Source organism: Triticum aestivum, chromosome 4B (assembly GCF_018294505.1).
Source record: "Triticum aestivum cultivar Chinese Spring chromosome 4B, IWGSC CS RefSeq v2.1, whole genome shotgun sequence".
NCBI classification, from domain to species: Eukaryota; Viridiplantae; Streptophyta; class Magnoliopsida; order Poales; family Poaceae; genus Triticum; species Triticum aestivum.
In genome coordinates, this window is record NC_057804.1 from 660,440,529 (window position 1) to 660,451,432 (window position 10,904).

General features: G+C 44.1%; 2 protein-coding genes across 2 annotated transcripts; both read right to left on the reverse strand.

The window, feature by feature from the left end:
* Positions 1–4,288: 4,288 nt before the first annotated feature.
* Positions 4,289–5,280, reverse strand: LOC123089719 (germin-like protein 8-11). Its single transcript, XM_044511313.1, has 2 exons — positions 5,113–5,280; positions 4,289–4,984 (listed from the first exon to the last, which is right to left on the reverse strand). The coding sequence occupies exons 1-2, from the start codon at positions 5,231–5,233 to the stop codon at positions 4,416–4,418; spliced, it is 690 nt and encodes a 229-aa protein (XP_044367248.1). The 5' UTR covers positions 5,234–5,280; the 3' UTR covers positions 4,289–4,415.
* Positions 5,281–8,137: 2,857 nt separating this feature from the next.
* Positions 8,138–9,241, reverse strand: LOC123089720 (germin-like protein 8-11). The gene is made up of 2 exons (XM_044511314.1): positions 9,010–9,241; positions 8,138–8,881 (listed from the first exon to the last, which is right to left on the reverse strand). The coding sequence occupies exons 1-2, from the start codon at positions 9,128–9,130 to the stop codon at positions 8,313–8,315; spliced, it is 690 nt and encodes a 229-aa protein (XP_044367249.1). The 5' UTR covers positions 9,131–9,241; the 3' UTR covers positions 8,138–8,312.
* Positions 9,242–10,904: the final 1,663 nt, after the last annotated feature.

The following is a 10,904-nucleotide window of genomic DNA, read 5'->3' on the forward strand; positions in this document are numbered from 1 at the left end:
GCTGCGGATGGCCCTTCGGGCAGCGGCGGTGGCTGCGGTCGGCGGCGGCCGACTTGGCTGCGGTGGCGTGCATGTTGCCTTCGGATCGGCGACGGCGGCGTGGAGGGCCTGGTGGTTTTGTCGGCGGCACCTCCGAACAGATCTGTTCTGACCGGTGCAGCCGACGGTGGTGGTCATCTCTTCCGTCAGAGGTGGTCGGCCTAAGGCTGGGTGTTCGGATCTCGGGATCCGTCATCTGGCACCAGCTGCGAGTCGGGAAGACGTAGTTGCCGGTGAAAACCGAGCCGACGGCGGGCGATGACGGAGTTCCACGTCGTTACCTTGATGAAGGCATCGTCATGTGACTACCGTCGACCCACTCGTATTGCTCCGGGGGAAACCCTAGGATCTGGTGTTCCAGACCGGACGATGGCGGCACTGCGGTGTCGTTTCTCTCTTGGGAGCATCGTTTTGTCGAGCAGCGCTGGAAGTCAGAGGCAGGAGGTGGAGCGGCTTCGTCTTGCACGGAGCTTCGGTGGAGATGTCAAGTCATGCCTGACCGACAGGTGCTACACTTGGTCATGCCTGGTCGGCAGGTGTTACGCACGACAGATCCTCCAAGGGCTTCAAGCTGTGTCGGCTGGTGGTACTTGACAGCATGGCGCTGAGGTGTATCAATAGCGACCGCGACGTGTTCAGCTCTTTGCGCGCAGGGAGGAGGTGCCGTTGGGCGCCGTGGTGGCGTTGACGATAGCTGGACCGAGCAAGGTTGATGCATTAGTATAGTTCTGAAGATGGAGCGGTGGCAGTTGGCGGCGGCGGCCTCTGCGGGCACGCCGGACCAGTGTGTGCCCCATACCCGGCAAGTGGCTAGGTTGGGGTCTCAGGTCTTAGATGTTAGGCTTGGCTGCGATGTCTGTTTGGTATTAGGCCCAGGCTATCTACGCCCCTTCATCAACTAGATAGGTGTAGCAAAAGTTTGTTGCTTAGACGGCGGCTTTAGTCTTACTGTTGTATGACTTTGTAAGGTCTTGTGAGAATAATTAATAAAGTGGCCATATGCGTCGCCCAGGCAGAGGCCGGGGGTCATCCTCCTTTTCTAAAAAAAGGACAAAAGTGTGTCATTTGAGTGACCTTGGACGGCAGTTAAATAGCAATTATGCATGGAAAATAAATTGATCTCTAAATGTTCTTGATCCTTAGGAATTTAAACTCAAGACAGGTTTGTATTATACACAATTGCATAAAATAGAAATTGTGCATGGAAAATAAATTGATCTCTAAATGTTCTATTCCCTCTATTCCTAAATATTTGTCTTTTTAGAGATTTCAAATGGACTACCACATACGAATGTATATAGACATATTTTAGACTCATTTTGCTCCGTATGTAGGCACTTGTTGAAATCTCTAGAAAGACAAATATTTAGGAACGGAGGGAGTAAGTCCTTAAGAATTTAAACTCTAAAGAGAAAACTAAGACTATTCGACCAGTTTGAAACTAGGGGCTCAGCTATGTGGATTGTGAGTCTTCCGAGAGGCGCAAAGGACCAAGCCGGCCACAACCGGAGAAAATGAGAATTATCGTATACTTGGTCATAGACTCATAGTAGGAAGGAACTGGTGCGCACGAGGTCAGTCAAAGAGCAGTTGAGGAAAGCCAAGTCATGTTTTCATTTCTTTGAAAAGGAGGATAATCCCCGGCCTCTACGTCATGCAAGGCAATCGTTTTCTAGCTGGAGGATGACATAAAGTCACCAACTCATGTGTGGGCTTCTAAAGACGTGGAGTGACGACTACACATGTTCCTTCCAGAAATTGCTACTGATGCGTGCGATCGAGCTTTTTAAACTATGAAATTGTCCTATTTCAAAAGAAAAAAAACCCATGAAATTGTAGATTCGCCAATAGATTATTTGTCATGAAATCCAGCAGCATAAGACGACACAGTAGGTAGCGGACTGTGTCAACAAGCGGAAGAAATCGAGGCGCATTGATCCATGCATGAATCCACATAATACACCTGCTATTTTGGTAGCAGCCCCTGCTACCATCACGTCAATCAATTTTCTTTTTAGGAAGAGGAGGATAACCCCATCAACGAGATATTTACTTGTCGAATTTCTCTAGCAGTTGTTGAGTACTTGTAGGAAAAAATCAACGATGTCATTACTTAGTGGATGTTCCTAGCTAACCAAAAGGAGAGCTATGACGATGGAGCTGAGCAGCAACTTTTCATATAATCTTAGTAAGAGTAGTTAGTTTCCTCGTTGCTACGATTCAATCATGACCAGTTCATTGCTAATATAAATCTAAGAATCAGACCTCACCTACTTCTTTTTTAGAGTAAACAGTACTAATAAACTGATTAATTTCTTGGAGGTGTGTGTTTCAGTTTCCATACATAAAAGACATTTGTCATAAGTCTTGTCCCTCTTTCGATCCCCCTTGACGAAGCAAAAAGGCAAAAAAAAGGCCGCGGGGGGCGGGGGGCATAGCCGGTATTTGCACCGCAAAGCCAAGTTCTAGCACCACCTCAATGTACACCACAAGTTGTAGCGCTAAAGCGGCCTTTCTTTATTAGGCTCAGGACCATAGTTTAAATAGCTGGCTATAGTCTTCTCAGCAGGGTGCCGCTAAATGATTTCATGTATAAATAGCCCGATGTAGCCCGCTATAGCTGATTTGGAGGTCCGCCTCTATTTGGCATAACCCTCTATTAAAAACATTGCTCAGGACACACCTCACCTCCTTCTTTTATTAGAGTAAACACTACATCCAATGCCTAAGCCATGTTGAGCCTCGCTGGGGATTGATGGCTTTCTCCAGTGAGCTCGTACCAACGGCTTGGTGGCAGTGCATGGGTTTGAGGTGGCGGAAGTTGAGGTGGCGGCTCTAGATGGCAGGTTGCATGTCTGGCTCTCCTGCGAACAGCGTAGAAGTGTAGTTTGCACTATCCCTTGGCCACAGGGCTTGCAAGGGGCGTCATGGCAGGTGGCCGTGGCAAACCTGTCATCATCTATGGTGGTCAAGCCCTGATCTAGATCTGGAGTCCTCGGCCGTCATGGTAGATCTGGTTGCCCGAGTCCCCTTGGCGAGGTGTGCGGGACGGTCCAAATGAAAGCTCGGCATCTCGACGCTGGTGGCAGCGATGTCTTGGTAGTTATGTCCCTTTTGGGCTAGTCGCCATGGCTCTCCCACCCTTCGAGCTCAGGGTGAAAATCCTTGTCCGCCCTGGTGGACATGGTGGTGGCGACCCATTGTGTCATGACCCTCTTGGGGGCTTTACCGGTGAGTGCAGCTGTCTTCCAGACACGGTGGCATGTTTGGAGTGTTGTGGTGATCCAATCGACCCTACCTCCACTTCGGTGACGAACGGTATTGCTTGCACCTATCATGTATAGGCAACAATGACATCCTTTCATCATGTATGCTCGATAGTATGGTCAATGCTCCTTGGTTTAGGCAGAGGGTCCACTCTAAGAGTAATTGGGTGGTGACGGTGCGATGAAGTCCAGTGTTTTCTTCCAGGTGGTGCGTGGTTGAATGTCGGCAGCGGTCTTGGTTGAGTCTTGAGGTTGTCCAACCTCTCATGTCCTTCCTCTCGGTGCCATACTGGAGGCGTCTAATTGTGCATTTCCGGTACTTGTTAGCGTGTTTGTCTTGTTTTGTCGTGCTTTCTTTGATCATCTTGTATGACAGTTTCCTCGACACCATGTATTGTTTGGTCATTGGACTTTATTTATGAAGCGGGCAGAAGTTCATTTCGTGATAAAATTCTTCACTGACAAGCTAACAACTTAAATAATAACCATTTGGGGGGTGGCGGGGGGTAATAATCCTTTCTTTTCTATTTTATTTTTCATGTTTTCTATATGTATGTTTGAGCTGATTTTTGGAACCTGGTCTCTGGTGAGCCCAGTTTCTATAAATTATTAAAAATCGTGTTTCTAGTTCTCAACTTAAGAAATACAAAAAAATGCTCGTAAGATTTTTGATAAATGAGTCACTTCATCTATTTCCATTCAAGCAACCATCAATAAAGCTTACAATAGTTTTGAACTAAAAGGAAGCTAAAACATTACATACAGGAATCATAAATTACTTATTACATGAAACAGAAAGCGAGAGACCAGAACTACGACTCAAGCAACTAACTTTTGCACATACGACTTCCATATTTCAATCATGAGCACAATCGGACTCCAACCATCGCATTCATCACATTAGAATCAAAAAAGCATGTAACATCACATCATTGTCATAAAAATGATATTGTCAATTATTCAGAAGGTAGAAATACATTCACTCATTACGGACACACAAATGGCATGATGTCTGCTCCATTTATTTTATAGATTAAGATGCATATCTAGGAACTCAACCATGTCCTTAATTTGTGCGCTGATCTTTTGAGTAATTAACAAAGGTCTGACTTAGTTGTGGTTGTTCTCCCAGAACTGAGCCTGGAGCCAGTCTATTGTATTCTTTTCCACCTGAAACGCCTTGGCAAGAACATCATCGGATATTTGTGGGTCCGACCCAAACACCGCATTGGCAATTGTGATAGCCCCTGGGTTCTGGCTGCTTAGCGCAGCAATTGCAACGGCGGGCTTGTGGGGGTTGGGGTTGAATTGGAAGTGAATGAGCCCCACCGGGAAGACAAACACATCACCTTTGTTGAGCAACTTGGAGAGGAACTTGTTTTTGTTTGGGGCGGGCTGGTTGGATGTGACAAAGCCAACGTACAGTGTCCCCTCGAGCACCGTGAGGATCTCAGTGGCACGGGGGTGCGTATGTGGTGGGTTCTGGCCCAAAGGAGCATAGTCGATGCGCGTGATTGAGATGCCGAGGGTGTTGAGTCCAGCAATCTGCATGACGTTGATCAAAGTGACGTTGGATCCAACCTTGTTGGTCACCCTAGGCTTGTCGAGGTTGGCTGCCTTGAAGAAATCATCTGCGTTAACTTCCATCGGGTTCTTGCAAACAAAGCCATTGACACGAACTGGTGCATATAGGAGATGTGACATGTAAGCTCAGATCTTAGAAAGTTGTTTCGACTTGCATATAATTTACAAAAATAGATTTTAACATATTTATTTGGTGAGAACATGATGAGAAACCGGATAGTACCTGGTGAATTCATGTCGGCCACACAAAAGTCCTGGAGGGGGCTAGGATCGGAGGCAGTGGCCTGCCATGAGACCAACGCAAGAAGAGCGGCGAGGAGAAGGAAGGAAGAGGAGGATGCCATCTGATTTGTTTTCTCTCTCTCTCTTGTGTTCCTGTGTGTGATTGTGGTGTACGTGAGTGTTGGTTTCAAACTGCAGCGATGTATGAGTTTATATAGGTTCAGCGAGCAGCGCCTGAACTTGTGAGCAATAATAGACCTAGTCAAGTGAAACAAACCAACCAATTGAACTGGTCTCTTACTGCTAATTAAACTACTGCATATACTTTACAGGCTCCCATTTAAGACACGTTTTCCCTTTAAAGAAACAATGCAGCGTATACAGGCATATAAAGCTATTCTATGGTGCTGTGTACGGGTGAATAGTAATTATGAATGTTTCTCCATCTCGCCCGAGTCGCCACAATGCATGCTGGGCCGATTCCAGGAAAATTCACCACCCATCGCTATTAAGGAAAAGATTTTTAAGACAAGAAGCATCTGGCACTAGTTTAACTAGATATCATATACTTGGTCATAGTCGGAACCAGTGCAGACAAAACCAGTCAAAGAGCAGTTGAGAAGCCAAGTCATGTAAGGCAATCAATCGTTTTCTAGCTCGATGCCGACATAGATAAAGTCACCTACTCACGCGTAGGCTTGATTCATGGGTGCATGACTTTTAAAGACATATAGAGTGACTACTACCCCTGTTCTTTTCAGTAGTTGATACAGAATCATGTGTGCAATCGACCTTTTCAAACTATGAAATTAGATATTTGCCAATAGATTTTTCATGTAATCCAGCAACATAAGGCGACAGAGTAGATAGCAGATTTGTAGCAGCCCCTGTACGTTATCATCATGTTAATTAGTCGGATATTTACTTGGTCAGATGTCTCTCGGAGTGGTTGAGTACTTGCAGGAAGAAGCGACGACATTAATGGGCGAAGTGCCCAACCAAAAGGAGACCTCATACAAATGACATGACGATGGAGAGCAGGAAGTTTCCATATGATCTTAGCAAGACTAGTTAACATCTTCATGCAAAGAGTTTTATCACGCATGACCTGTTCAGTGTATAAATCTAACAATCTGGTTAGCCTTCCTCACTAGGTTCATGGCACCAGACCTCAGCTGCTTCTTTTGCTAGAGTAAATGGTGCATCAAATGACTAGACTAGGCCAGGCGGCCACTCATAAACAGATTAATTTCTTGGAGGTGTGTGTTGGCAGTTTTAGTGTAGAAAGAAGTTTCCATCAGATGATTTAATTGCAGTAGAAACTTCTTCTTAGATGCACCAGAAAGACAGACCACAAGAACGACCCCCGGAAGCAACTTTTGCACATTCAACTTGCACATTGCAACCTCTGAGCACATTACCATATAATCATCTAATATTTGCATAAACTTCTCAAGTTACCTTTTAATATGCCTAAGCGCTATTGCATCATCTGGTGTATGGCTGAGTAGTAATTACGATTATTTATCCATCTCACCCAAGTCGGCGCAATGCATGGAGGGCTGGTTCCATGAGAAGTCACGACCCATCACCATAGTTTATTAGATATCACATACTTGGTCATGGTGAGAACTGGTGTGCGCGAGGTCAAGGAGCAGTTAAGAAAAGACAAGTGATGCAAAGCAATCGTTTTCTACCTAGACAAAGTCATCTTCTTAGATTTATCCACTCTCCATTATTTTTAAGTTGCTACAGAATGCGTGCAACCAAGCTTTTCAAGCTGTCGCCAGTAACATAATCAAACTATATAAAAAATAGGTTGCAAGTTGACGCAGTAGTTAACGAATTATGTCAATGAGGACGAATCCACACACTCATAAAAAATGATGATAGAGAGCAGAAACAATTCATGTGATCTTAGTAAGAGTAGTTAACATCGTCTTGCTAAGAGTTTGATCATGACCATTTGGTGCATAAACTTGATAATCTAGTCGGCGGTTCTTGACTGGGCCCATGACACACCTCACCTGCCCATTTTGATGGAGTAAACAGTACATCCAATGCCTAGGCCGGGTAGCCACTCATAAACTAATTATTTTCTCTGAGGTGTGTGTTGGTAGTTTGATACAGAAAAGATGTTTCCATCAGACAAATAAAATGCATCCAGAAAGAAGAAGATAGGCCTCAACATAATCCCCGTGGACCACATCAGAGGCTATCTCCGCCGCCAGCCCTAGACCACACACTCTCAGACTCCCTGGTAGCCATCGATCGGCATCACGCCGAGCAAAGCCCCGGGCGATGGTATGCGGCAGTGGGCTGTCCCTTCTCTCCGTTCCACTCCTGGTCTCTATGGGCTAACCCTAGCATCTCACACTACAACTCAAATAATATTCATTTTGTGAGGGTTTAGGTAATAATCTTCTCTTTTGTAAATAATCTTTTCTTTTGTATATTTATGCACGTTTTCTATACGTATGTTGGAGCTAATTTTTGGATTCTGGTCTCCGGTGTGCCCAATTTCTAAAACTTAGTAAAGATCAAAAAAATTAGGTCTCAACTTAAGAAAAACAAAAATAAAGCTTATAAGTATTTTGATAAAAACGAGCCACCTCATCAAACTTCCATTAAAGCAACCATCAATTGAACTGACAAGAGTTTTGAACCAAAAGGAAGCTAAAATATTACGTGCAGGAATCGTCAATTTCTTATTGCATGCACCAGAAAGCGAGAGAGCAAAACAACGACTCCACGAAGCAACTTTTGCACATTCAACTTCCACATTTAAATCCTGAGCACAATCAGGCTCAAACCATTGCATACTTCGCATGTATTGCAAGATAATCCTAGGTGTTCAATCCTAACATCAAACATATAATGGATTGCCAGATAATCGTGTGTTGTTTCCCTTGTTAACCTAATCATCTCTTGCTTCGGAACAAGGGGAAAAGAACCGAAAATAACGATTCTTTTTGTCAGAAATACAACACATTAGAACCAAAAAAGCATATGAGATCATATCAGTATGATAAAAAATGATATTTGTCAATTATTCAGAAGGTAGAAATACAGTCACTCATTATAGACACACAGTGGAATGACATATCCTACATTTATTTTATAGATTAGGATGCACATCTAGAAACTCGAACATGTCTTAATTTGCGCATTGGTCCTCCGTGTAATCAGCCAACATTTCACTTAGTTGTGGTTGTTCTCCCAGAACTGAGCCTGGAGCCAGTCAATTGTATTCTTTTCCACCTGAAACGCCTTGGCAAGAACATCATCGGATATTTGTGGGTCTGACCCAAACACCGCATTGGCAATTGTGATAGCCCCTGGGTTCTGGCTGCTAAGCGCGGCAATTGCAACGGCGGGCTTGTGGGGGTTGGGGTTAAATTGGAAGTGAATGAGCCCCACGGGGAAGACAAACACATCACCTTTGTTGAGCACCTTGGAGAGGAACTTGTTTTTGTTTGGGGCGGGCTGGTTGGATGTGACAAAGCCAACGTATAGTGTCCCCTCGAGCACCGTGAGGATCTCAGTGGCGCGAGGGTGCGTATGTGGTGGGTTCTGACCCAAGGGAGCATAGTCGATGCGCGCAATTGAGATGCCGAGGGTGTTGAGTCCAGCAATCTGCATGACGTTGATCAAAGTGACGTTGGATCCAACCTTGTTGGTCACCCTAGGCTTGTCGAGGTTGGCTGCCTTGAAGAAGTCATCTGCATTAACTTCCATCGGGTTCTTGCAAACAAAGCCATTGACACGAACTGGTGCATAGAGGAGATGTGACATGTAAGCTCAGATCTTAGAAAGTTGTTTCGACTTGCATATAATTTACAGAAATAGATTTCAACATATTTATTTGGTGAGAACATGATGAGAAACCGGATAGTACCTAGTGAATTCATGTCGGCGACACAAAAGTCCTGGAGGGGGCTAGGATCGGAGGCAGTGGCCTGCCATGAGACCAACGCAACAAGAGCGGCGAGGAGAAGGAAGTAAGAGGAGGATGCCATCTGATTTGTTTTCTCTCTCTCTCTCTCTCTCTCTCTCTCTCTCTCTCTCTCTCTCTCTCTCTCTCTCTCTCTCTCTGTCTCTCTTGTGTTCCTGTTTGTGATTGTGGTGTATGTGAGTGTTGGTTTGAAACTGCAGGGGATGTATGAGTTTATATAGGTACAGCGAGCAGCGCCTGAACTCGTGAGCAATAATAGACCTAGTCAAGTGAAACAAACCAACCAATTGAAATGGTCTCTTGCCGCTAATTAAACTACTGCATATACTTTACAGGCTCCCATTTAAGACACGTTTTCCCTTTAAAGAAACAATGCGGCATATACAGGCATATAAAGCTATTCTATCGTGATGTGTACGGGTGAGTAGTAATTATGAATGTTTTTCCATCTCACCCGTGTCTGCCATAATGCATGCAGGCCCGATTCCAGGAAAGTTCACCGCCCATCACTATTAAGGAAAAGATTTTTAAGACTAGAAGCGTCCGGCACTAGTTTAATTAGATATCATATACTCGGTCATAATTGGAACCAGTGCAGACGAAACCAGTCAAAGAGCAGTTGAGAAGCCAAGTCAGGTAAGGCAATCAATCGTTTTCTAGATCGATGCCGACATGGATAAAGTCACCTACTCACGCGTAGGCTTGATTCATGGGCGCATGACTTCTAAAGACATATAGAGTGACTACTACCCCTGTTCTTTTCAGTAGTTGATACAGAATCATGTGTGCAATTGACCTTTTCAAACTATGAAATTATATATTTGCCAATAGTTTTTTCATGAAATTCAGTAACATAGGGCGACAGAGTAGTTAGCAGATTTGCAGCAGCCCCTATAGGTTATCATCATGTCATTCGGATATTTACTTGGTCAGATGTCTCTCGAAGTGGTTGAGTACTTGCAGGAAGAAGCGACGACATTAATGGACGAAGTGACCAACCAAAAGTAGAGCTGATACAAATTCCATGACGATGGAGAGCAGGCAGTTTCCATATGCATGATCTTAGCAAGACTAGTTAACATCTTCTTGCGAAGAGTTTTATCACGCATGACCAGTTCAGTGTATAAATCTAACAATCTGGTTAGCCTTCCTGACTAGGTTCATGGCACGAGACCTCACCTGCTTCTTTTGCTAAAGTAACTAGTACTACGTCCAATGAAAACACTAGGCCAGGCGGCCACTCATAAACAGATTAATTTCTTGGAGGTGTGTGTTGGCAGCATTAGTGTAGAAAGAAGTTTCCATTAGATGATTTGATTGCTTCTATCACAAGAATCTTACAAAGAAACAACTCAAATAATAATTGTTTTTGGGATTCAGATATCCACGATACTTTTGCTGGGGAATGATCAATCAAACTTAAAAGAGTTTTGAACCAAAAGGAAGCTAAAACAAAACATTCAGGTAAAATAGAACTAACGGCAACCAAAACAGCAAGGTTTGTACCAAAGGAAACGTAAACTACATCTTTCGTGCACCGAAAAGACAGACCACAAGAACGACTCCAGGAAGCATCTTTTGCACATTCAAAATGCATATTGCAACCTCCGAGCACATTACCATATAATCATATGGTCATCTAATCGCTTCTCATTAAATTTTTGCATAAACTCCTTAAGTTTCCTTTTAATATGCCTACTGCATCATCTGATATACGGCTGAGTAGTATATTATGATTATTTATCTATCTCACCCAAGTCGGCACAATACATGCAGGGCTAGTTCAATGAAAAGTCACCACCCATCACCATAGTTTATTAGATATCATATACTTGGTC

What these genes read in the sequence shown, in the direction of transcription:
- LOC123089719 (XM_044511313.1), bottom strand. Translation starts at nt 5,233, where the DNA reads ATGGCATCCTCCTCTTCCTTCCTTCTCCTCGCCGCTCTTCTTGCGTTG. An exon ending in GGCCGACATGAATTCACCAG is followed by an intron (nt 4,985 to 5,112) that starts GTACTATCCGGT and finishes TATATGCACCAG; the next exon opens with TTCGTGTCAATGGCTTTGTT.
- LOC123089720 (XM_044511314.1), bottom strand. Translation starts at nt 9,130, where the DNA reads ATGGCATCCTCCTCTTACTTCCTTCTCCTCGCCGCTCTTGTTGCGTTG. An exon ending in CGCCGACATGAATTCACTAG is followed by an intron (nt 8,882 to 9,009) that starts GTACTATCCGGT and finishes TCTATGCACCAG; the next exon opens with TTCGTGTCAATGGCTTTGTT.